The sequence below is a fragment of the Salvia splendens genome, chromosome 1 (genome assembly GCF_004379255.2).
Source record: "Salvia splendens isolate huo1 chromosome 1, SspV2, whole genome shotgun sequence".
NCBI classification, from domain to species: Eukaryota; Viridiplantae; Streptophyta; class Magnoliopsida; order Lamiales; family Lamiaceae; genus Salvia; species Salvia splendens.
The window spans coordinates 21,743,314-21,770,447 of record NC_056032.1 but is presented as its reverse complement, the minus strand read 5'-3'; the positions used below and the strand labels follow the sequence as shown (position 1 = coordinate 21,770,447).

The 27,134-nt window shown below is 43.5% G+C and overlaps 1 protein-coding gene and 2 long non-coding RNA genes across 7 annotated transcripts; 2 read left to right on the top strand and 1 right to left on the bottom strand.

Annotated features, from left to right (window-relative positions):
• The first annotated feature begins 8,792 nt into the window (after positions 1-8,792).
• Positions 8,793-10,478, top strand: LOC121745335. The gene is made up of 3 exons (XR_006038802.1): positions 8,793-8,904; positions 9,155-9,230; positions 9,554-10,478. It is a non-coding gene; the product is annotated as an uncharacterized LOC121745335 (long non-coding RNA).
• Positions 10,479-10,542: 64 nt separating this feature from the next.
• LOC121745300 lies at positions 10,543-13,465 on the bottom strand. Of its 5 annotated transcripts, XM_042139166.1 has the most exons (5): positions 13,131-13,366; positions 12,327-12,406; positions 11,840-11,905; positions 11,403-11,755; positions 10,543-11,315 (listed from the first exon to the last, which is right to left on the bottom strand). In XM_042139166.1, the coding sequence occupies exons 3-5, from the start codon at positions 11,892-11,894 to the stop codon at positions 10,722-10,724; spliced, it is 1,002 nt and encodes a 333-aa protein (XP_041995100.1). In that variant the 5' UTR covers positions 11,895-11,905; positions 12,327-12,406; positions 13,131-13,366; the 3' UTR covers positions 10,543-10,721. The 5 variants fall into 5 exon arrangements, with proteins under 5 accessions (XP_041995100.1, XP_041995109.1, XP_041995083.1 ...); XM_042139175.1 differs by lacking the exon at positions 12,327-12,406 and having other exon boundaries at positions 11,840-11,866; positions 13,131-13,465; XM_042139149.1 differs by having other exon boundaries at positions 12,327-13,366.
• LOC121745330 lies at positions 13,141-13,602 on the top strand. Its single transcript, XR_006038801.1, has 2 exons — positions 13,141-13,270; positions 13,360-13,602. It is a non-coding gene; the product is annotated as an uncharacterized LOC121745330 (long non-coding RNA).
• Positions 13,603-27,134: the final 13,532 nt, after the last annotated feature.

The following is a 27,134-nucleotide window of genomic DNA, read 5'->3' as shown; positions in this document are numbered from 1 at the left end:
TCTCATTTTGTTTTTCACTATTGATGAGAAGGTACCAACGCGGTGGACACTGGAATCATCCCTTTCTATACAGAGAGACTAACGCTCATTGGAGAGTCCAGGAAGCCGGCGTTGTCACCACTCGTTACAGAGCAGCATTAGAAGCCGCAGCAGCCGGTGAACAGAACACACAAGCACCACCAGCAGAGATGGCCCTTGTCACTGACGACTCCTGTATCGGATCTCTGCACGCTCATGATGAAAAGGAGCTCACACATGCCATTGCTGCTACTTCTGGGATGCAGACCATCGCGATCAAATCAGGAGTACTGGCTGTTTTGTCCCACTTTTACGGTCTTTCAAAAGAGTGTCCGTACGCATTTCTGGAGGAGTTCTGCCGATACTGTGATATTCAGCCCGGGCCGGCTGGATCCACATCTGAAGATTACAGGCTCAAAGCTATTCCCTTCGTTTTAAAGGGCGATGCGGGTGTCTGGCTGTCAAGGCTGCCAGAAGGATCCATCAGGACCTGGGCCGAATTCCGCATGATATTCCTCGACCGCTTCTTTCCAGTATCAAAGTCGAGTGCCCTCAAACGGGAGATTACCGAAGCCAGACAGGAGTACGATGAGCCCCTCGGTCAGTACTGGGACAGATTCCAAGGGCTGCTTCAATCATGCCCCAACCACAAGATGAAGGAGAAGGAAATTTACTCTGTTTTCTACAGTAGACTCACTGTGGATAGCAAGAACGACCTCAACCTCACAACTCAAGGGGATTTCTCGAAAACCCCGTTTAGCCAAGCCAAAAATATACTGGAGAGGCTGATCGAGGCTAAGCGGTCGTACGAGACATCTCGAGGCCAGTATAGAAGAGGGGCAGTGCATGTAGCAGAGGCGCGTAACGATGAAAAGCTGGAGGCTCGATTTGAGCAGATGGAGAAGAAGCTGCTGGAGGCAGTAGAAAAAGCCAGACCACCTCCACCACCTGCACCAAAGGAAACGCAGTATGTGCCGCAACCATCCCTACCAGAAGAGCATCACTACTACTATTGCGAGTTTCCCCCTGAGGTAGAGCCGCAAGCCCAAGTGAATGCCGTAGGTCATTGGAACGTGAATGGGAACTGGATCCAGGGGAAGCAGGGGGATGCTCTATGGAGGGACCACCCAAACTTTAGGTGTACTGATCAGAATCGAAACCAACCGCTCCAGTTATTAACCCAACAAGTACAACCCTCTGAAGGGCAACCCAACTGGTCTGCACGGATCCAGGAGAGGCCGAACACTGGAGGGAACAAATTGCAGGGCGGTCAGGCAAGATGGTCAAGAGGACCTTAAGGGAACTGGTCAAGTGGAGGACAACCTAACTGGTCAAGCCGACAACAGGAAGGAGAGTGGGGGTACCAGCCCTAAGTCCCTCAGTTTGGCAACCAGGGAAGACAACCAAATGATCAAATGGTGAACTATGTCCCGCAGTACCAAAGAGGAAACCTGCAGAATCACTTCCAGCCAGAGTATGGACCTTCCGGCTACTATCAGCAAGGCCATGGAGGAGGTCGATTTAATCAGCGATATAACAAACAGAGGGCTGCAAGACACTCAGAAAGAACAGAGGGCTGCACTCGAAATGCTTACAAAGCAGTTGTCCCAGGTAGCCATGTCATTGGGCGAGCTGAGAGGGAATGAGGGAAAGCTCCCAGCCACAGTGCAGCAACCTACAGGGCGTGAAAATGTCAATACAGTCTCTCTAAAATTAGAAACAGTTTATCAAAGCTCATCTGCGAGTTTTCCAGCACCTAGACTCAATCATAACGGAAGCCTTGAGTCCAACACCCTTGATCAAGTCACAAAAGGAAAAGAATCTGGCACCCATAAACAGGTTGCTGGGAAGAGGAAGATGGGCGAAGTAGAAAATGTGACTGGAGTGATCCAATCTAGTGATCTTCCACCAAAGGAAGCTGACCCAGGGGTATTTACGCTCCCAATTTCCATAAGAAACGTCCAAATGGCGCAAGCAATGTGCGATCTGGGGGCTTCCATCAATATTATGCCGTATTCTATATACGAGAAGCTGGAAGATGCTAAGCTTGTCAAAACCGATATGGAAATACAGCTAGCAGACGGGTCTTGCATCTACCCCGAAGGAGTTCTGGAAGATGAACTTGTCAAAGTAAACAAGTTTATGTACCCCGCCGACTTCTTCATCATAAAGACGACAGAGCCAGGAGCAGAAGAGCCTGTGGGCATCCTTTTGGGAAGGCCATTCCTATCTATGGCTAGCACAGTCATTAATGTTCACCATGTGACGATACATCTAAGTTTAAATGAAGAACAACTTACATTCGAAATTGACAAAGCTGTGAGGAAGCCGCAGGATAGCGAGACCATTCAATCAGCAGACACTATCACACCTTGGGAGCGAAAGTACCTGGAAAAGAAATCCTTCAAAGAACCACCCTCTGGTTCCACTGAAGGTGAACAGCTCAAGAGAGAGGCAGCAGAATGGTTTGATACGACGATGACTGGAGAAATGGACGATCAAGCCATTAGAAGGGCAATTATGAAATTTTGCCAACCGTCACACCCAACCGAGTCAAAGGAGGTTACCCAACTTAGAAGGGTCGAGAAACCACCTGACCAAGCCGCCCCATTGTAAGGAATGCTAAAGGAAGATCCCTCGCCTACAAGGCAACTAACCTCGCACCAGCATCGCCGATGACTCTCAAGAACCTTACCAACCAGGCCAATAACAAACTAGTCAACCTAAATCTGCAGGAATAGGAAGGAAAATCGAAGAAAAAACTGAGGCCGGATCAAGGGGTAGTCAAGTGGAAAACGCCTGCCTTGATAGAAACTCACCCGGATCTGTATATGCATCCCATGATAAAAAAGGGAGGGACGCCCCACTTTAATCGACAATGGAGAATTAGCCCCACCCTAAGATTGGAAGAGTTACTCTTCCAGTGTCAACCGAAACTGACACCCAAAGGGCGGAATTCAAACTGGGCAGACCCTCGAACAATCGAAGCAATGCACACGCAAGCAGTGAAACTCCCATACTCTACCGACTAGGAGAAGGTCAGAACCTTTTTAGGACGCGCCAGGATCCATAGAAGATTCATCAAGGTTTTCGCAAAAAGTGCCCAGCTCCTAACGAAGCTTTTTCCGAATAACATGAAGTTTGAGTTCTCTGATGGCTGCAAGGCTGCGTTTCCAAGGGACCGATTGATAAACTTTCCAAAAATACGCGCCCCTGACTGGAATCACCCCTTTCAGGTGATGTGCGATGCTAGCAATCATGCCGTGAGGGCAGTATTAAGTTAGAAAATCCAAGGGGAGAGTTACGTTTCCCTCTACGTGTCAGAAACATTGAATCGGGGACAAAGGAACTATGATGCGACCGAAAAGGAAGTGCTATCAGTAGTCTTTGCATTTGAAAAGTTCGGACGATACCTACTTGGTTCCAGGGTAATAGTGTATACAAACCAGGCGGCCGTCAAGTACCTCTTAGCGAAAAGGGGATCAAACCCGCGTTTGCACAGGTGGTTATTCCTTATACTGGAGTTTGAATGGGAAGCAGTGGATAAGAAAATATGTAAGTACAGAGAGGTGCATCACCTGCGCCGAATTCTGCGAGAAGGAAACAGGGAAACCACTCCAGCCGATTTCCCTAAAGGGCACCTGCATCTAATCAAGTCACAATCTGAAGAACAGCGGATCTGCCAGGAAGTTAAAATTGATCAAAGCAAACAGATAAGCTGGGGACAACACGCACAGAAAATGGCAGTGTTTGCAGATATGGCCTACAACTTGGTAGCAAGTGAGTCGACAGGAAGGGAAGGAATGGAGGCGTTTGTAGTGGGCGACATTCCACTACTAATTCCTAGCTCGCACCAATGAACAGGTAGAAGGAGTGATCGGGTACTCATGGGAAGTCTGCTTGATCAAGCGACAAATTTCAAATCTATTAAACTGATCAAGTAACATCCCATGGGAACCCGGTCAAATCCTTATTAGTGTAAATAGTTTTTAATGTGTTATTTTTATTTCTTAGAAAATTAAAAGTCGGAAGTGGAGGAAAGAAACTGATCAAGTGGAATTATGTGAGTCGTCATCTGGATTTAATGGTCCACGTGATCAGTGCAAATTGAATTTGATCGGTAGTATAGTGACTGAGTTGACAAAGGCAGGTGATGATAAGACGTATGCAGTAATTAGAGAGGTGTCAGGCGGCGCCAACTGTCACAATGAAGAGATGTCTTGGAGAGAAGGAGGAAGCGTATCGGAGAAGCTTTGCCACCTGGCACTCTAAAAAGGTGTGCCTGCACGTGAAGAGTCGCACAAGTCGGAACAGGCGCAGAGATCTCAAACTGGCAAGAATCTCAACAGTCGGGGTTGCAGTATAAAAAGGGTTTTTCGGATCTCACTTTCCATCAACTACCTTCAGAACCTTTGTGCTATCCTCATCTAATTCTTTCCAAGTTCAAATCACCCGAAATCATAATCAGAAAGAAATGTAGGGCAATCAACTCAAGACTCTCAATACTTCCTCATTTTCTTCAGGAGCCGGTATCAACAGTGATAATCAGAGATCCTTGTCACCACCCAGCCCACCAACCACCGGAACCCCATTATTGCCTCATAGATTCATCAGCCCACTCCAATATGTGGACTCGGCTGACATAAGGCGTATGGACTCCGTACTCAGAAAATTTCCCACCGGTGCTGACCCCGTGGAGGTTTACACCGCCCTCAAAGCTCGCCTAGGAATTTCTCGGTCTAAGGACCCCGCTTCGCCACCACCCGCAGAGGAGGATGACTCCATCCCGAAAAGAATGCATCGCCGAACGATGGACCAACTGCTTCTTGAAGCTGAGGGTTCAAGGCAGCAAGTGGATGAGAAGAGACAAGCGCACCAAGGGACTAGGGCAGCCGTAGAAGCAAGCAAGACTGTGGAGGGCAGCCAGGTGAGAGCAGAGGAAGAGAGCAAGAGGAAGGAGGAAGAAAGTATCCTTCTTCCTCCCAAGAAGGGCCACCATACCAACCAAGGTATGGGGCTTACTAATGCTGCCAGCATGCTTCTCCCAGCGAAGGAGAAAAAGAATAAAAATACCAAGGAGAAGGAGCTCTGATGAGCACAAACACCATGAAGGCAATAAGGAAGGCCTGTGAAATGGAGGCTATTAGGAAGGCGTGCAACATCCCCTGATTCAACCATCTAGAAGGCAGAAGTATCACCCTTAACTCTGTTTCTTTGTGTAAACTGTGTTTTGACTCCATTCTCACACTTAGTCCTGTGTATGGACTAAGTGTGAGATGTTTATGGAAATTGTTGTTTGTTCTGCCTATGTGTTATATTTTTCTATATTTGTTAGCATGCGTTGATCGCTGGCACTTCTCACACTTAGCCCAGTGTCTGGTCTAAGTGTGAGAAGTTTATCTTGTTTGTTGTTGTGTCGTTGCATGTGCTTAACCCTTTTTTTTCCACTGTATCAAGTCCCTCGAGGACGAGTTCATATGTAGTGGGGAGGGGGGACGAGTTAGTTACAATAGAATCATACATGCTAAAAATCTTTACAAAAATAACAAATTCTAGTTAGTAATAAAATAGGCAATATGCATGAAATTGGATAATTGGAAGACTTGATTACTTTTTGGAAGAGTTAGAAAAAGGATTCAGTATGCTCACGTTTAAAAATTTGATTGCAAAAACTTTATCAATTTGAACGACGCAAGTATGATGGAAACGCTCAATTTCTAAACCAACTGTGAAGCCTCTCTATATGTGAGTTATAAGCCAAAAGTAGAACACCTTCTACTATTTTTACAAAAGGAAATTTTACGAGAGGCTGACTTTTAATATTGAGATGACAATTGCACAAGTAGTAAGGACTAAAGGCACTAGGACTTAGCCTTTTGAGCCATTTTCTTCCTTCGTTCCACAAACCTGCCTCACTAATCAAGGCACCCCTTAGTTAACCACGTTGAGCCCATACACTCTTACCCATTCCTTGAAGCCTTAAAACCAAATTCAAAGTTTCATATCACATGAGGAAAGAGGGTCAAAGAGATGAATTTTGTCAAGGGAAACAAAAGGGGATATCGATAGAATGGTCGAAATGAAGGGTAGAGGGGTTGATCAAGTTAGACAATCGGGTTGATCTTATAAAAAGAAATGAAGAAAAGGTTTGAGAAAAAGAGGGCAGGAAATAGTTGTAACCTGACCCATAAAATCAAAAGTCAGGAAATAAGCCGGAAGTTATAAGGCTAAAGGTCGATATTTGACCAAGAAGGAGCATCAAGCAGAGAAAGAAATAAATATCCCAAATCTGATCCAGCGAGTTTAGTCAAATCTTTGGCTTTTTGACTCATGTGATTTTTCTTTTTAATTTACAAATTTTATTTTAAACTTAGAACCCCTAGGACCCTACCCTAATACGTTACTACCCTTGAGCCCCGTTACAACCCAAAACAAAGACCTTAAGGAACTATCTTGTGCAGTCCGATTCAAAGTATTAAATTTGTGGCAACACCGAATGAACAAGTCCTAACATCTCTGGTGAGAAATGAGTGATTGAGTGAATCCAACATTGGTTTTTATATTGAGCAATCTTGACAAGCTGACACCTTGATCAAGTAAAAGCGAAAGAGAAGGAACACAAGCTACTGGCAAATGGATTGACCTCGACCTCGGGTATGATTGTTGGAAAATTATTCAGTCTAATGCATACATGTGAATAAGTGTTTTTTATCTTGAAGTCTTGTTTTCATTTTTTCTTTTACCTGTGAAATAAGTAAACCATGCCTGAAATTTGTCTTATCTTTTTTCTTTTCTTTTTTTCTTTATACTTGAGGACAAGTATGTTTTAAGTGTGAGCAGTTTGATAAGGCTCATTTCATGCATCGGTTTAAGGGTAAAAAGTACGATGCTTGATCGGTTTATCGTGCAAAACAAGTGTTAAATGTGCAGGAATGTCACTTGACCAAGGCAGCAAGGCCAAACTGATCAAGCAAGTACAAAAGACGATAAAAGGCCAAGAATCGGGGGAGTTGATCAAGGGGAGTGATCAAGCAGTTAGGCGGGGACCACTGGATTCTAGAAGAAGAACACGTGAGGAAATGAGCATCGTAAGACCAACGTTCTAGAAGGGGACACGTGCTAGCTTATGAGACGCAAGGACGGACCTGAGTCATGAATCTGTTACTCAAAAGCGTCGTCATTCTAGAAGAAAGGCACGTAGCAATCAATAAGTCGCTCATTCTCAGCATGATCGAATATTCCCTGTCAGGATCGTTATCCAGCTGTAGGCCGAATCGAGCTTATAAATAGAGGATGTGTCATCACAAGAAGGAGGAGATCCTTTACTTTCCGTCTAGTTTAGCTTAGTTTAGCTTAGTCCAGTTCTCTAGAATAGCTTAGCTTAGATAAAGTAATGCATAGTTAGAAAGGGGAATTAAAGAAGCGCTGCAGAATACTTGTTTTCTTCCGGCGTATTCCTAAATTACCCGCCTACTTGCTTTCTTATTTTCCGAAGTATTAGCTTAGTTTTAATTTCACGTTGTATTGCTCTCAGTTTAGTTTAATCAAAGTTATTTCATTTTCATCCTCGCATTTACTTTTCCGCTGTTACCTGCAATTTACTTGACCCAGTAGTTAAATCTCCGTTGATCAAGCTAGCTAGTTTAATTCTGCCTAGAGTAAAAACAGTAGTTAAAAACTCTCAAGTTAAAGCGTGGCAGCAGCCAACCCCCCCTGTTCACTACTCACACACTCAACACACCAACTTCTCTGTGGGATCGACCCCGAACTTGCGGCTTTACTGTTAAAGTTGTGCAAAATTGGGAGTTTACAAATTACTTTGGTAAGGAAGAAAGAGCGAGAGCAAGACTACATTGATTAAGTGGCAACGACATTTGCTAACTGATGCAACTGGTTCGGTTATCATTCCATATAACTTGATCCGCATTCTAATCGTGTTTTCGTCTCTTTCCAAGTCCTTCCAATCCCCTCTAGTCGACACCTCTGATCCCCTCTATTAGAAATGGGTCACTCACCGTTTAAAGGCCTTATAAGGTGGAGGGTTATCCACATTTATATACATGGGCGGACGCAGAAAAAAATATGATTAGGGGCTGAGATTTCTAAATTTTGTTCTAAAGTTGTATTTTTGGTGTTTTAGATCATTTACAAGGGCTTTTATATAATAATTTACATTAAATTTCAATAAATTTTAAAAATTTATAAAAGAAAATAGTTTTAAAAATATTTTTATTAAGGGCTTTAGCCCTACCTATTTCTACTTGGGTCCACCCATGCTTATAAAGAGGAGCTAGGATCATCACCAAGTCGATGTAAGATAAGATTTTAAGAGTTTTAACACGTCCCCTCACGTGTGGGCCGGAATGACACATCGGACTTCCATCACGTGGGTAGGCAAGCGAAGAGATAAATAGATAAAATCCATCATGGGCCGCTCTGATACCATATTAGAAATGGGTCACTTATCCCTTAAAAGTCCTTATAAGGAGAAGGGTTATCCACACTTGTATAGAGAAGCTAGGGTCATTACTAAGTTGATGTAGGATAAGATTTTAAGGGGTCGTTTGATAGCCTGCAGAGCCAAGAAATAGATTAGTATCTAGTTATTTTCGTTCATTTGATACCCTTATTGGGCCACCATATCAGCCCGTTTTTGTACTCTGGCCCGCATAGGCCCGCAGATTGAGCCACAAATGCACAGATTATTATCTTGGGCTGTTTTTTTGGATAAATAAGATTCATCAATTATTGGAACCACAAAAGGCACGCAAATTTCATTCTTCCACTTGGGTGGTTTCTCAAATCTTCCCACATACGTCATTTTTGAGTTCATTTGCTCTCAAACCCTTGCTGCAAATTCAATTGTGCATCTCAGTTGCATCTCAGGTTGGAGTTCATTATATTGCTTTTATCCTCTTGATTTTTGTTGTGAGCAGTTCAAGTCGTCGATTTGGGAGACGATTTGTACACCGGTGTAGCTTGGGGAATAGGGTTTTGTTGGGTGTCGTTGCAACGACACCCAATAACAAGGCAAACCAATTTCGGGCCATTGTTGTGTTTCTCATTCTTCTGCAGATTCTGACCCCACATGAATTCTTCTTTTCATTGTTGAAACTGACCTAATTTTCTGTGACAGGTCTTTTGCGACATTGGATCTCTGCCTAGCACTGCATACACACAAACATATCCGTTGCAATCCTCCTGAATTTGAGGTAAAAATTTGTTTTGGTTCTGAATTAAATAACGAAATAAGTAGTCAATATTGCAAAGCATTAATTGTTGTTCTGATCGAACAACTTCCCATTGCAGCCAACTACCCCAAGCCACATCACAATTTATAGCTATTAATATAAAGTCGAAGTGGGTGGGTGTTGAGCATTAATTTCTTATACCAAAAATGTGATTTGTCTCATATATAGACATGCTAATCCACTTTTAAATAGAAGTGGGCAGCGAGTTGTAGCATTTCATACTTGCAATTATTCCTAAGATGAATCTCAACATACCTCAGCAACGTGTGTTTTTCTACAAGAAGCATTGGACCCTGGCAATGGATCTACTGCTCGTCCAAACAATTATCCAGAAAAAGAAAGAAATGCAGTGGGGAAAGAAAGTTGTACCAGACCATTTCATACATGATTGATGCCACCGTAGCTATTCAAAAGGAATTTGGATGTGGGGTAACTTAGGCTGAGATGTACGAGAGGTTCCTGCATCTTGAGAGCAGGTATAACCGATGACACTTTGTAGGAAACTGAGGCAAATGTTGTGGTAGCTCCTCACCAAGTGTGGCGAGAGATTTTTAAGGTATGCAACACTATAATTAATTCACTATTCCCACAGAAAAATAACCTAGCTGAGGCTTACTACCACCCATCTACAATGAGCTTGTAACTCTTTTCGGTGATGAGCAAGCGAAGGTTGGGGAAGATGAGCCAACTTTAATCATTAGTGATAAAGCTCCTCTGCATGCTCCACTTATCTCACCGCTTCAAGCTTGGAGTGAAGAAGTGAACTCCCCTGTATGGCCAGTTAAGGAGAAAGCACGACGTAAACTGTTCGTGGACCCCAATCATGATAGTGATCGATGTTCGACCAATGAAAAAGAAATCCATTCCCAACGGCCAAATGGAAATCAAAGTCGTCGGACTCCTGCAAATGAAGAGCTCAGAGGTTGCATCTAAGCCATACTATTCACCCCAAGGAAGCTCGTGTGCATCCTCCAGTCCTATCGGGTGGAGGGCGAATCTGGATCCCTGAACCTAGGTGGATGGTTTTTGTCTGCATCTCAAGAAAGTCTGTGCTTTTACTTCTCTATAGCCTATCCTCAACTTATGTTTAGTTTTTTGGCTAGTTGCTTGGATGTGCTATATATGTTATTAACGCTACTTGGATGTGTGTTGTATATATTATGAATGTAGTTTGGACGTGTGCTATATAATGTATTTTGGTGGTCAGAATGTAAGTACCAATATGAAGGCTGGTACTCTCTGTTTAGCATCAATCATATTTGTCTAAGAGAGCTACACAAAAGCATAGATGCAATATATACCATAATATTTACATAGCATTTTACAAAAACCACCATACCTTTCTCAACATGCTTAAAAGAGCTAAACTTCCATGAAGAGGGATCTAAAGTCATACAGGCAGCCCTTTCGTCAAAATAGATAAAGTTACTAAGTAGTTCAACATTCCAACATTCAGTTCGGTGGGTTATCCTCCAAAGCCATCATCACATACTCCTGTTTTGCAGCAGCAGGCAGAGACATAAAGAAGTCCAGACGCTCCACTTTGTGTAGTATGAACCCACATGCCATGAATTGTTGCCTAATTGTCAACCCTGGTATAACACCAACAAGATCAAACACTTCCTTTCGTGCCTTAGTGAGATCGAATTCGTATCCAATACGAGATGCTAAGAGCTCAAGACGCTCATTAGTAGCAGTGTGCATTTTTGCAAGCATCTCCACCATGCCATTCAGCTCAGACATTACCTTTCGTTTTTTGCTTTGAACCTTGTTAGTGGGAGTCGCACGCGGAGTACTGAAAACACTGTCAGATTCCCCATGGGGTGATGAAGCATCAGGGACTTGGCTGGTCGGGAAGAATTCGGCAGAGCTATAGTTGTTGCTCGAACCAATCCCCATGAGGTTCTCTTGTGAACACATGTCATTTATTGCATCGAGTATGTCCTCGGCAGCTGCCCCATTGGCTCTGTCCTTGCCAAAAATTTCCTTCCATGTATCCAAATATGGCCACGATTTGTTTCGCATAAGCTTTGCATTAGCATCAACCTGAAAAAATAGCATTTCCAACATAACTGTCAACACACAAACGAACATCTGATAGCTTCACTTAGATGGAATTAGAATGTTGAGTACCTTCACAATGTGAGCCCATTGCTCATCATCACAGTCAATTTTATGGTCTCCATTGAGATTGAAGCCGACACCACTCAGTGAAAGTATAGTCTGCAGAGTGGAGTAGTTTTTTTTCCATGCAGAGAGCTTAGATGAAATGTTGGAGGTGCCCTTAATATCTGTTGTAGGGAACTCCCTGCGCATTGCGTCTTCCAGCCTCTTAAGGTACCCACCCCGAAATCCGTTGTCGGACTTCCACCCATGTGCAACAAGCTCCTTTAAGGCCACAAGTAGGACCTCTTCCTCTCGGTCGCTCCACATGCGCCTACTCCTGTCGCCTTTGGGTTGTTTGGGACGAGGGATATTGCTAGTTCCTGAATTAGAGATACATACACCAAAGACCGTGTGAAACATTTGGGAACTAAACACAAAACTATATAAAGAACTCACAGGCATACCATGATCAGCGAGAACAGATTCCATGACTACTTTGCCACAACGGTAATCAGTCATTGTACGTTTATCTAAAAAAAGAACTTGTTAACAATCTATACTCTACACTCACAGCCGAACATGCACCATTGAAAAAATTGCAAAATTTCACATCTACACCAACACCCACAATTGCAAACAAAAATTAGAACACAAATAAATAGACCCTTTAGATAGACCATTTAGACAGCTTTAGCAAAATTGAGGGAATAATTACCTTCCAAGGGTATCAAATGAACGAAAATCAGTAAATGAATAATTGAGGGAATAATTAGGCAAGCGCATACATCGGACTGTACCCACACCCTTTCACAGGCCAAACAAAAATTAGAACACAAATAAATTCTAAAATTTCACACAAGGATTGACAAAGGCACACACCTAAAATCAGCACAAATAAATGGTACACACAAAATTGGAACATCATTGTTGAAATGGGTAAGGAATCGTTACCTTCCAAGTTCCAAACACCAATACCCAAGAACTTTCCTAATTCTGTTTATAAATAGACCCTTTAGACAACTTCAGCTACCCTATGAAAAAGGAGAGGGAAAAAAAGAGGGAGGGAAAAAAAAGGGATATGAGTTTTGTTTTTGGATACCGATAATCTATATTCAATATGTATCAAACAATGACAAAAGAATAAGTATTGCCTATCAAACGGCTATTAGTGCTAACAAATATTGGCCTACGGGCCCTCCATTCCTTGATTACTAACTGAGCCCCTTTTATCCTACATGGGTTAACACCCTCCCTCGCCGCCAACACCACCGTGCTGGGCTCCCACTGTCAAAAGTACACCGGAGATTTTGAGTTCTCTCCCAAATTCGTCGCCTCCCTCAAGCTCACGCCAGAGAACCCTCCCCGTTCTGTCACCACCATCGGCGGTATCAACATCCCGACCGAATTGCATCCCCAACTTGGAGTAAATCCCCAAATTGAAGAGCCCTACACCCGTCGCTTATAATCGGTCGCCGGAAATTCTATTGGCTCGCCGTCGTCCGTCATCGCTGTAGGAGCGGAGGTGACACAGCCGCCGCTGCTGTCCCTCGCCAGCCACCGCCGCTGCTGTTGTCCGCCTTCACTGCTGTTCAGTTATCATCCGGACAACCCTGATTCACTGTTCGACAGCCCCCGATTCACCCCGCAAGATAAGTTCTCTTATGTTCTTTCGTATTTTCCGATTAACCATAGCGGGTGTTCGAAACTGGAATGAAACTGAGGAGTTTGTGCTAAGAATTTGTGAAAATAAATTACCTTGGGCTTGTATGCGATTGAGACAAAAGACAGCAGTTCCTCTACTTTTTCTCTCGGCTCTCTTTTCTCAATTTGTTACTTTACTAGAGTTTGCAGACTGTGAGTGGTGAGACAAAAGTTGATTTGCCGAGGATTTGAGGGTAATGGTGATTAAATCCTCATTATTTGGGTACTTATTGGCTGGAATAAATGGTGATTAATCACCATGATTAGAGATTAATTCTCGCAGGTAATGGCTGCAGAGTGGGATGGAAACTGAACAGACTTTTTGGAGCAGATTTGAAGAATAAATATCACGTCCGGGAAATCTGCCGTGAAGTATAGAGGTGGAGGAGGAATTGGGCTCAAAAGAAAATAAGCATCTCCCACTTATTTAATTATTTGGACTCATTTAGTTGTAGAGCCCAAAGCCAATTGTAATAAACATTGGACTTTATAATTATTTGAGAAGTTCAAATATTTACTTTTTGCATTTTTTTTTTATTAATTAAAGTTCACGGAAAATTTTAATTAATTTCGTCGTCTCGTTCCCAACAAAGATTTAAAATCGTTCAACGTAACAATTAATATTTAGTGTTGTTCTAATTATTAATTCTTCAAAATTGATCATTGGTTTCAAACACGCTGCGTACTACATATAGTACTTCCAAATAAATTCCACGAAGATCGAAGATATTCTTCTCCACCAAAATTAATTCACACTACCCAAGTATGAATATTAAATCACAATACTGTCACGACCGCACTTCCTAAGGATAGGAAGCACGGGGAATCGTGACTAGTGGGGGAATTAAGAAGCGGGGAAGAAGGGGGTAGCAGTCAAGGAAGTACGACATATCGATCAAAAGATGAAATTCCATTATCAATTCAAAGTTTCAAATCACGAAGTAACATTGTGTGAATGACATAGTTCTGCAGAATACAGAAAACATCAGAATTTTAAAACTTGACATAGCGGAAGCATTTGAGAGTTAGCTACTACTATGTATGAAGACACAATAGTAACCAGATCATTTATTGAATACTGTCTCTGTCCAATGCTCAACATCCTCCGTCTCCCTCCACGCTCAACCTGCACATAGGGAAAACATATGCAGGGGCTGAGTACTTGATGCACTCAGTGAACTCATGCCCAAAATACATTTATCATTTAAAATATGTCAAGCCATCATCGAGTGAATCTCGGGTTTTACTTTAAAAAGGCCGAGAAACACTAAATCATTCCTTTAATAAAAATAGTGCCTGCAGGCAATCATCATCCCCCATCATGTACCATATCTGAGCTATTATGTGAAACGAGAATGTGGCCACAAACTCGATCACTGGACCGGCCGACCACAAAGGACGGCTCACGATCCCTATCAGTGCACTAGTCCGAGTAGGGACTCACTCCCTAGTCAGACCCGAATTCGTTAACTATAAAAGTCTAGTAGGATATTATCCCAGTAGACAATCAGATAGGCAATTCAAAACATAAAATACGGCATGACATACTATTTTAAACCACCCTTATTTCACCATAACATATCATTTCAAATAAAAGAGTTTAAGTAATAAAACCCACCTCGTTCGTTTAAAGCCTTAACTTGTGCTCCATTTCGTTCTCGAAAAGCGTGCATGACGTCACCCATTGACTTAATGTGTTCCATTTCCTTAATTAAAACACATTGCCCAACACTTATGATTAATTCGCATGGCCCAACAAATTTTAAAAACACACAGCACCTATTCTCACCTCCCCATCGTGTTTCTCCCTCCAATGCTTCAACTCTGTCACTATTCTTGCTACGCAGCCGCCTCCGCAGACTCAACGGCGGCTTCACCACCATCACCGGTATCCAATCACGCCGCTGCTCAGCCGCCGTCGTTGCCGCTGTTGCGGCCGCCGCCGAAGCAGCCATCTTTTTCTCTCTCTCTCTTTCGCTGGTTGTCGCCGGCAAAAACAGCACCACCGCCTCCAATGCTGTGACGGAGCAGGAGCTGCTGCTGCTGCTCGCTGCTCGCCCTCCAAGTCCGACGCCGCCTTCGCTGAACCGCTGCACGATCGGAGTTTCATCAGCCTGCTGCTGTTCGAGACTCGTCGAGCAGCCGCGCGGTGCTTTCGCCATCCCGTCTCTCCGTCGCCGCTGCCTCCAAGCTCGTCCCTGAACGGTCGCACACGGCTGCCGTCCATCGCTGTTCAGCCTGGTCTCTCCGTCAGCCCCGGTTTCAGCCACCGCTTCTGTTCCGTGAATCTCCTCAGCGCCGCATCCTCGCCCCGCCGTGAGCGACGTCTCTTGGCTGAGAATCCCGAGCAGCCAACTCCGTGATCCTCATTCCCTAAAGATGTGTTCTTGGTGCACTGGTTTATGAATTGGTGAATTTGAAAGGGGTTGTGTGATGGTGACTTCTCTGTTCTCGTCCATTTGATTGTGAGTTTGAGAAAGTGATTAAGAAAGAGATTGTGATCTAAAGATGGAAGATGGAAGATTGGGAGGTGAAAAGTTGCTTGAAAATGGGGAGTCTCCATGGAGTGGAGAATGGCGTAGGGGAAGAGAGAAAGATTTTGGGTTTGTACAAAATTTTCTAAGAACAAATTGGGCCCAAAGACATCTCTTACAACTTTAATTAAATTCTTTGGGCTCACTTAGTTGCAGAGCCCAAATTTGTAAAATTATTTATTTATTTGTTATGGCCCAAAGCCATTTTTATAAAACATTTGGACCCCAAATTTTAATTGAGAAGCCCGAGTATTTATTTTTTTTGCTCGTTTCTTTCGTTTAGACAATTTATTATCCGTCTCGTCGTAACTTGATGTTGTTCCAAGTACTATAAAAAGTACGGGTGTTACATTCTATCCACCTTAACAGAAATTTTGTCCCGAAATTTGCTCATCTCTAACGAACAACTCCAGGTACTTCTCCTTAATTTTATCCTCGAGTTTCCATGTAGTCTTCTCATAACCAGCATTGTTGTTGCTCGGGCACTCTTTGACAAAGTGTCCAACTCCACCACATTTGTAGCACATCCTAGTCCCAAATCTATATTCACCCAAATGATTCTTTCTTTTACAGTTATCATCTAAGGATAGATGTTTCGTGCGTTATTTTTGTTCGAGCATTTCGCCCTGGTATGAAAGAACGTAGTAATTTGCAACCTCGTCAATCTTTCAAACTAGAACAAGTCGTGCTTCACAGGGTTGTCATTGTCTCGTCATCTCATCACCCCTTGGAATTCACTCTTTTCTATGCCTCATTCGTTCCATCGATAAATATATTGCCTTAAAAGAAAGCATAGTCCGCTCGTATACTTAGCCTACATCAAAGGCCTTTGAAGTCTACATCTCATAATATTATCAATCATACTCCATTCATTATCACATCCAACATCAATTGCATAAACATTTTTCATTTCAAAACATTTTACCTTCTCTTTTGTTGAGCGCGACGAGACGGAATGTTGAGCCTTCAATGAATACTCTTTTAGTCTAGCGAAACGAGTCTAGACTAGATTGAATAACCGACTCTCGGTCCAGAGCGGAAGGAAATATTGCTCTGATACCATTCTGTCACGACCGCACTTCCTAAGGATAGGAAGCACGGGGAATCGTGACTAGTGGGGGAATTAAGAAGCGGGGAAGAAGGGGGTAGCAGTCAAGGAAGTAAGACATATCGATCAAAAGATGAAATTCCATTATCAATTCAAAGTTTCAAATCACGAAGTAACATTGTGTGAATGACATAGTTCTGCAGAATACAGAAAACATCAGAATTTTAAAACTTGACATAGCGGAAGCATTTGAGAGTTAGCTACTACTATGTATGAAGACACAATAGTAACCGGATCATTTATTGAATACTGTCTATGTCCAATGCTCAACATCCTCCGTCTCCCGTCCACGCTCAACCTGCACATAGGGAAAACATATGCAGGGCTGAGTACTTAATGCACTCAGTAAACTCATGCCCAAAATACATTTATCATTTAATATATGTCAAGCCATCATCGAGTGAATCTCGGGTTTTACTTTAAAAAGGCCGAGAAACACTAAATCATTCCTTTAATAAAAATAGTGCCTGCAGGCAATCATCATCCCCCATCATGTACCATATCTGAGCTATCATGTGAAACGAGAATGTGGCCACAAACTCGATCACTGGACCGGCCGACCACAAAGGACGGCTCACGATCCCTATCAGTGCACTAGTCCGAGTAGGGACTCACTCCCTAGTCAGACCCGAATTCGTTAACTATAAAAGTCTAGTAGGATATTATCCCAGTAGACAATCAGATAGGCAATTCAAAACATAAAATACGGCATGACATACTATTTTAAACCACCCTGATTTCACCATAACATATCATTTCAAATAAAAGAGTTTAAGTAATAAAGCCCACCTCGTTCGTTTAAAGCCTTAACTTGGTCTCCATTTCGTTCTCGAAAAGCGTGCACGTCACCCATTGACTTAATGTGTTCCATTTCCTTAATTAAAATACATTGCCCAACACTTATGATTAATTCGCATGGCCCAACAAATTTTAAAAACACACAGCACCTATTCTCACCTCCCCATCGTGTTTCTCCCTCACATGCTTCAACTCTGTCACTATTCTTGCTGCGCAGCCGCCTCCGCAGACTCAACGGCGGCTTCACCACCATCACCGGTATCCAATCACGCCGCTGCTCAGCCGCCGTCGTTGCCGCTGTTGCGGCCGCCGCCGAAGCAGCCATCTTTTTTTCTCTCTCTCTCTCTCTTTCGCTGGTTGTCGCCGGCAAAAACAGCACCACCGCCTCCAATGCTGTGACGGAGCATGAGCTGCTGCTGCTGCTCGCTGCTCGCCCTCCAAGTCCGACGCCGCCTTCGCTGAACCGCTGCACGATCGGAGTTTCATCAGCCCGCTGCTGTTCGAGACTCGTCGAGCAGCCGCGCGGTGCTTTCGCCATCCCGTCTCTCCGTCGCCGCTGCCTCCAAGCTCGTCCCTGAACGGTCGCACACGGCTGCCGTCCGTCGCTGTTCAGCCTGGTCTCTCCGTCAGCCCCGGTTTCAGCCACCGTTGCTGTTCCGTGAATCTCCTCAGCGCCGCATCCTCGCCCCGCTGTGAGCGACGTCTCGTGGCTGAGAATCCCGAGCAGCCAACTCCGTGATCCTCATTCCCTAAAGATGTGTTCTTGGTGCAATGGTTTATGAATTGGTGAATTTGAAAGGGGTTGTGTGATGGTGACTTCTCTGTTCTCGTCCATTTGATTGTGAGTTTGAGAAAGTGATTAGGAAAGAGATTGTGAATTAAAGATGGAAGATGGAAGATTGGGAGGTGAAAAGTTGCTTGAAAATGGGGAGTCTCCATGGAGTGGAGAATGGCGTAGGGGAAGAGAGAAAGATTTTGGGTTTGTACAAAATTTTCTAAGAACAAATTGGGCCCAAAGACATCTCTTACAACTTTAATTAAATTCTTTGGGCTCACTTAGTTGCAGAGCCCAAATTTGTAAAATTATTTATTTATTTGTTATGGCCCAAAGCCATTTTTATAAAACATTTGGACCCCAAATTTTAATAGAGAAGCCCGAGTATTTATTTTTTTGCTCGTTTTCTTTCGTTTAGACAATTTATTATCCGTCTCGTCGTAACTTGATGTTGTTCCAAGTACTATAAAAAGTACGGGTGTTACATTCTATCCACCTTAACAGAAATTTCGTCCCGAAATTTGCTCATCTGTAACGAACAACTCCAGGTACTTCTCCTTAATTTTATCCTCGAGTTTCCATGTAGTCTTCTCATAACCAGCATTGTTGTTGCTCGGGCACTCTTTGGCAAAGTGTCCAACTCCACCACATTTGTAGCACATCCTAGTCCCAAATCTATATTCACCCAAATGATTCTTTCTTTTACAGTTATCAACTAAGGATAGATGTTTCGTGCGTTATTTTTGTTCGAGCATTTCGCCCTGGTATGAAAGAACGTAGTAATTTGCAACCTCGTCAATCTTTCAAACTAGAACAAGTCGTGCTTCACAAGGTTGTCATTGTCTCGTCATCTCATCACCCCTTGGAATTCACTCTTTTCTATGCCTCATTCATTCCATCGATAAATATATTGCCTTAAAAGAAAGCATAGTCCGCTCGTATACTTAGCCTACATCTAAGGCCTTTGAAGTCTACATCTCATAATATTATCAATCATACTCCATTCATTATCACATCCAACATCAATTGCATAAACATTTTTCATTTCAAAACATTTTACCTTCTCTTTTGTTGAGCGCGACGAGACGGAATGTTGAGCCTTCAATGAATACTCTTTTAGTCTAGCGAAACGAGTCTAGACTAGATTGAATAACCGACTCTCGGTCCAGAGCGGAAGGAAAAATTGCTCTGATACCATTCTGTCACGACCGCACTTCCTAAGGATAGGAAGCACGGGGAATCGTGACTAGTGGGGGAATTAAGAAGCGGGGAAGAAGGGGGTAGCAGTCAAGGAAGTAAGACATATCGATCAAAAGATGAAATTCCATTATCAATTCAAAGTTTCAAATCACGAAGTAACATTGTGTGAATGACATAGTTCTGCAGAATACAGAAAACATCAGAATTTTAAAACTTGACATAGCGGAAGCATTTGAGAGTTAGCTACTACTATGTATGAAGACACAATAGTAACCGGATCATTTATTGAATACTGTCTATGTCCAATGCTCAACATCCTCCGTCTCCCGTCCACGCTCAACCTGCACATAGGGAAAACATATGCAGGGCTGAGTACTTAATGCACTCAGTAAACTCATGCCCAAAATACATTTATCATTTAAGATATGTCAAGCCATCATCGAGTGAATCTCGGGTTTTACTTTAAAAAGGCCGAGAAACACTAAATCATTCCTTTAATAAAAATAGTGCCTGCAGGCAATCATCATCCCCCATCATGTACCATATCTGAGCTATCATGTGAAACGAGAATGTGGCCACAAACTCGATCACTGGACCGGCCGACTACAAAGGACGGCTCACGATCCCTATCAGTGCACTAGTCCGAGTAGGGACTCACTCCCTAGTCAGACCCGAATTCGTTAACTATAAAAGTCTAGTAGGATATTATCCCAGTAGACAATCAGATAGGCAATTCAAAACATAAAATACGGCATGACATACTATTTTAAACCACCCTGATTTCACCATAACATATCATTTCAAATAAAAGAGTTTAAGTAATAAAGCCCACCTCGTTCGTTTAAAGCCTTAACTTGGTCTCCATTTCGTTCTCGAAAAGCGTGCACGTCACCCATTGACTTAATGTGTTCCATTTCCTTAATTAAAATACATTGCCCAACACTTATGATTAATTCGCATGGCCCAACAAATTTTAAAAACACACAGCACCTATTCTCACCTCCCCATCGTGTTTCTCCCTCACATGCTTCAACTCTGTCACTATTCTTGCTGCGCAGCCGCCTCCGCAGACTCAACGGCGGCTTCACCACCATCACCGGTATCCAATCACGCCGCTGCTCAGCCGCCGTCGTTGCCGCTGTTGCGGCCGCCGCCGAAGCAGCCATCTTTTTTTCTCTCTCTCTCTCTCTTTCGCTGGTTGTCGCCGGCAAAAACAGCACCACCGCCTCCAATGCTGTGACGGAGCATGAGCTGCTGCTGCTGCTCGCCCTCCAAGTCCGACGCCGCCTTCGCTGAACCGCTGCACGATCGGAGTTTCATCAGCCCGCTGCTGTTCGAGACTCGTCGAGCAGCCGCGCGGTGCTTTCGCCATCCCGTCTCTCCGTCGCCGCTGCCTCCAAGCTCGTCCCTGAACGGTCGCACACGGCTGCCGTCCGTCGCTGTTCAGCCTGGTCTCTCCGTCAGCCCCGGTTTCAGCCACCGTTGCTGTTCCGTGAATCTCCTCAGCGCCGCATCCTCGCCCCGCTGTGAGCGACGTCTCGTGGCTGAGAATCCCGAGCAGCCAACTCCGTGATCCTCATTCCCTAAAGATGTGTTCTTGGTGCAATGGTTTATGAATTGGTGAATTTGAAAGGGGTTGTGTGATGGTGACTTCTCTGTTCTCGTCCATTTGATTGTGAGTTTGAGAAAGTGATTAGGAAAGAGATTGTGAATTAAAGATGGAAGATGGAAGATTGGGAGGTGAAAAGTTGCTTGAAAATGGGGAGTCTCCATGGAGTGGAGAATGGCGTAGGGGAAGAGAGAAAGATTTTGGGTTTGTACAAAATTTTCTAAGAACAAATTGGGCCCAAAGACATTTCTTACAACTTTAATTAAATTCTTTGGGCTCACTTAGTTGCAGAGCCCAAATTTGTAAAATTATTTATTTATTTGTTATGGCCCAAAGCCATTTTTATAAAACATTTGGACCCCAAATTTTAATAGAGAAGCCCGAGTATTTATTTTTTTGCTCGTTTTCTTTCGTTTAGACAATTTATTATCCGTCTCGTCGTAACTTGATGTTGTTCCAAGTACTATAAAAAGTACGGGTGTTACATTCTATCCACCTTAACAGAAATTTCGTCCCGAAATTTGCTCATCTGTAACGAACAACTCCAGGTACTTCTCCTTAATTTTATCCTCGAGTTTCCATGTAGTCTTCTCATAACCAGCATTGTTGTTGCTCGGGCACTCTTTGGCAAAGTGTCCAACTCCACCACATTTGTAGCACATCCTAGTCCCAAATCTATATTCACCCAAATGATTCTTTCTTTTACAGTTATCATCTAAGGATAGATGTTTCGTGCGTTATTTTTGTTCGAGCATTTCGCCCTGGTATGAAAGAACGTAGTAATTTGCAACCTCGTCAATCTTTCAAACTAGAACAAGTCGTGCTTCACAGGGTTGTCATTGTCTCGTCATCTCATCACCCCTTGGAATTCACTCTTTTCTATGCCTCATTCATTCCATCGATAAATATATTGCCTTAAAAGAAAGCATAGTCCGCTCGTATACTTAGCCTACATCTAAGGCCTTTGAAGTCTACATCTCATAATATTATCAATCATACTCCATTCATTATCACATCCAACATCAATTGCATAAACATTTTTCATTTCAAAACATTTTACCTTCTCTTTTGTTGAGCGCGACGAGACGGAATGTTGAGCCTTCAATGAATACTCTTTTAGTCTAGCGAAACGAGTCTAGACTAGATTGAATAACCGACTCTCGGTCCAGAGCGGAAGGAAAAATTGCTCTGATACCATTCTGTCACGACCGCACTTCCTAAGGATAGGAAGCACGGGGAATCGTGACTAGTGGGGGAATTAAGAAGCGGGGAAGAAGGGGGTAGCAGTCAAGGAAGTAAGACATATCGATCAAAAGATGAAATTCCATTATCAATTCAAAGTTTCAAATCACGAAGTAACATTGTGTGAATGACATAGTTCTGCAGAATACAGAAAACATCAGAATTTTAAAACTTGACATAGCGGAAGCATTTGAGAGTTAGCTACTACTATGTATGAAGACACAATAGTAACCGGATCATTTATTGAATACTGTCTCTGTCCAATGCTCAACATCCTCCGTCTCCCGTCCACGCTCAACCTGCACATAGAGAAAACATATGCAGGGGCTGAGTACTTGATGCACTCATTGAACTCATGCCCAAAATACATTTATCATTTAAGATATGTCAAGCCATCATCTAGTGAATCTCGGGTTTTACTTTAAAAAGGCCGAGAAACACTAAATCATTCCTTTAATAAAAATAGTGCCTGCAGGCAATCATCATCCCCCATCATGTATCATATCTGAGCTATCATGTGAAACGAGAATGTGGCCACAAACTCGATCACTAGACCGGCCGACCACAAAGGACGGCTCACGATCCCTATCAGTGCACTAGTCCGAGTAGGGACTCACTCCCTAGTCAGACCCGAATTCGTTAACTATAAAAGTCTAGTAGGATATTATCCCAGTAGACAATCAGATAGGCAATTCAAAACATAAAATACGGCATGACATACTATTTTAAACCACCCTGATTTCACCATAACATATCATTTCAAATAAAAGAGTTTAAGTAATAAAGCCCACCTCGTTCGTTTAAAGCCTTAACTTGTGCTCCATTTCGTTCTCGAAAAGCGTGCATGACGTCACCCATTGACTTAATGTGTTCCATTTCCTTAATTAAAACACATTGCCCAACACTTATGATTAATTCGCATGGCCCAACAAATTTTAAAAACACACAGCATCTATTCTCACCTCCCCATCGTGTTTCTCCCTCACATGCTTCAACTCTGTCACTATTCTTGCTGCGCAGCCGCCTTCGCAGACTCAACGGCAGCTTCACCACCATCACCGGTATCCAATCACGCTGCTGCTCAGCCGCCGTCGTTGCCGCTGTTGCGGCCGCCGCCGAAGCAGCCATCTTTTTCTCTCTCTCTCTCTCTCTTTCGCTGGTTGTCGCCGGCAAAAACAGCACCACCGCCTCCAATGCTGTGACGGAGCAGGAGCTGCTGCTGCTGCTCGCTGCTCGCCCTCCAAGTCCGACGCCGCCTTCGCTGAACCGCTGCACGATCGGAGTTTCATCAGCCCGCTGCTGTTCGAGACTCGTCGAGCAGCCGCGCGGTGCTTTCGCCATCCCGTCTCTCCGTCGCCGCTGCCTCCAAGCTCGTCCCTGAACGGTCGCACACGGCTGCCGTCCGTCGCTGTTCAGCCTGGTCTCTCCGTCAGCCCCGGTTTCAGCCACCGCTGCTGTTCCGTGAATCTCCTCAGCGCCGCATCCTCACCCCGCCGTGAGCGACGTCTCGTGGCTGAGAATCCCGAGCAGCCAACTCCGTGATCCTCATTCCCTAAAGATGTGTTCTTGGTGCACTGGTTTATGAATTGGTGAATTTGAAAGGGGTTGTGTGATGGTGACTTCTCTGTTCTCGTCCATTTGATTGTGAGTTTGAGAAAGTGATTAAGAAAGAGATTGTGAATTAAAGATGGAAGATGGAAGATTGGGAGGTGAAAAGTTGCTTGAAAATGGGGAGTCTCCATGGAGTGGAGAATGGCGTAGGGGAAGAGAGAAAGATTTTGGGTTTGTACAAAATTTTCTAAGAACAAATTGGGCCCAAAGACATCTCTTACAACTTTAATTAAATTCTTTGGGCTCACTTAGTTGCAGAGCCCAAATTTGTAAAATTATTTATTTATTTGTTATTGCCCAAAGCCATTTTTATAAAACATTTGGACCCCAAATTTTAATAGAGAAGCCCGAGTATTTATTTTTTTTGCTCGTTTTCTTTCGTTTAGACAATTTATTATCCGTCTCGTCGTAACTTGATGTTGTTCCAAGTACTATAAAAAGTACGGGTGTTACATTCTATCCACCTTAACAGAAATTTCATCCCGAAATTTGCTCATCTCTAACGAACAACTCCAGGTACTTCTCCTTAATTTTATCCTCGAGTTTCCATGTAGTCTTCTCATAACCAGCATTGTTGTTGCTCGGACACTCTTTGGCAAAGTGTCCAACTCCACCACATTTGTAGCACATCCTAGTCCCAAATCTATATTCACCCAAATGATTCTTTCTTTTACAGTTATCATCTAAGGATAGATGTTTCGTGCGTTATTTTTGTTCGAGCATTTCGCCCTGGTATGAAAGAACGTAGTAATTTGCAACCTCGTCAATCTTTCAAACTATAACAAGTCGTGCTTCACAGGGTTGTCATTGTCTCGTCATCTCATCACCCCTTGGAATTCACTCTTTTCTATGCCTCATTCGTTCCATCGATAAATATATTGCCTTAAAAGAAAGCATAGTCCGCTCGTATACTTAGCCTACATCTAAGGCCTTTGAAGTCTACATCTCATAATATTATCAATCATACTCCATTCATTATCACATCCAACATCAATTGCATAAACATTTTTCATTTCAAAACATTTTACCTTCTCTTTTGTTGAGCGCGACGAGACGGAATGTTGAGCCTTCAATGAATACTCTTTTAGTCTAGCGAAACGAGTCTAGACTAGATTCAATAACCGACTCTCGGTCCAGAGCGGAAGGAAAAATTACTCTGATACCATTCTGTCACGACCGCACTTCCTAAGGATCGGAAGCACGGGGAATCGTGACTAGTGGGGGAATTAAGAAGCGGGGAAGAAGGGGGTAGCAGTCAAGGAAGTAAGACATATCGATCAAAAGATGAAATTCCATTTTCAATTCAAAGTTTCAAATCACGAAGTAACATTGTGTGAATGACATAGTTCTGCAGAATACAGAAAACATCAGAATTTTAAAACTTGACATAGCGGAAGCATTTGAGAGTTAGCTACTACTATGTATGAAGACACAATAGTAACCTGATCATTTATTGAATACTGTCTCTGTCCAATGCTCAACATCCTCCGTCTCCCGTCCACGCTCAACCTGCACATAGAGAAAACATATGCAGGGGCTGAGTACTTGATGCACTCATTGAACTCATGCCCAAAATACATTTATCATTTAAGATATGTCAAGCCATCATCGAGTGAATCTCGGGTTTTACTTTAAAAAGGCCGAGAAACACTAAATCATTCATTTAATAAAAATAGTGCCTGTAGGCAATCATCATCCCCCATCATGTACCATATCTGAGCTATCATGTGAAACGAGAATGTGGCCACAAACTCGATCACTGGACCGGCCGACCACAAAGGACGGCTCACGATCCCTATCAGTGCACTAGTCCGAGTAGGGACTCACTCCCTAGTCAGACCCGAATTCGTTAACTATAAAAGTCTAGTAGGATATTATCCCAGTAGACAATCAGATAGGCAATTCAAAACATAAAATACGGCATGACATACTATTTTAAACCACCCTGATTTCACCATAACATATCATTTCAAATAAAAGAGTTTAAGTAATAAAGCCCACCTCGTTCGTTTAAAGCCTTAACTTGGTCTCCATTTCGTTCTCGAAAAGCGTGCATGACGTCACCCATTGACTTAATGTGTTCCATTTCCTTAATTAAAACACATTGCCCAACACTTATGATTAATTCGCATGGCACAACAAATTAAAAACACACAGCACCTATTCTCACCTCCCCATCGTGTTTCTCCCTCACATGCTTCAACTCTGTCACTATTCTTGCTGCGCAGCCGCCTTCGCAGACTCAACGGCGGCTTCACCACCATCACCGGTATCCAATCACGCCGCTGCTCAGCCGTCGTCGTTGCCGCTGTTGCGGCCGCCGCCGAAGCAGCCATCTTTTTCTCTCTCTCTCTCTTTCGCTGGTTGTCGCCGGCAAAAACAGCACCACCGCCTCCAATGCTGTGACGGAGCAGGAGCTGCTGCTGCTGCTCGCTGCTCGCCCTCCAAGTCCAACGCCGCCTTCGCTGAACCGCTGCACGATCGGAGTTTCATCAACCCGCTGCTGTTCGAGACTCGTCGAGCAGCCGTGCGGTGCTTTCGCCATCCCGTCTCTCCGTCGCCGCTGCCTCCAAGCTCATCCCTGAACGGTCGCACACGGCTGCCGTCCGTCGCTGTTCAGCCTGGTCTCTCCGTCAGCCCCGGTTTCAGCCACCACTGCTGTTCCGCGAATCACCTCAGCGCCGCATCCTCGCCCCGCCGTGAGCGACGTCTCGTGGCTGAGAATCCCGAGCAGCCAAGTCCGTGATCCTCATTCCCTAAAGATGTGTTCTTGGTGCACTGGTTTATGAATTGGTGAATTTGAAAGGGGTTGTGTGATGGTGACTTCTCTGTTCTCGTCCATTTGATTGTGAGTTTGAGAAAGTGATTAAGAAAGAGATTGTGAATTAAAGATGGAAGATGGAAGATTGGGAGGTGAAAAGTTGCTTGAAAATGGGGAGTCTCCATGGAGTGGAGAATGGCGTAGGGGAAGAGAGAAAGATTTTGGGTTTGTACAAAATTTTCTAAGAACAAATTGGGCCTAAAGACATCTCTTACAACTTTAATTAAATTCTTTGGGCTCACTTAGTTGCAGTGCCCAAATTTGTAAAATTATTTATTTATTTGTTATGGCCCAAAGCCATTTTTATAAAACATTTGGACCCCAAATTTTAATTGAGAAGCCCGAGTATTTATTTTTTTT

Bases quoted from the DNA above. Each gene is read 5' to 3' on its own strand.
- LOC121745300 (XM_042139149.1), bottom strand. From the start codon at position 11,894: ATGACTGATTACCGTTGTGGCAAAGTAGTCATGGAATCTGTTCTCGCT. The intron at 11,756-11,839 runs GTATGCCTGTGA...TCTCTAATTCAG, and splicing joins ATCTGTTCTCGCTGATCATG to GAACTAGCAATATCCCTCGT. The intron at 11,316-11,402 runs GTACTCAACATT...CTATTTTTTCAG, and splicing joins AATGGGCTCACATTGTGAAG to GTTGATGCTAATGCAAAGCT.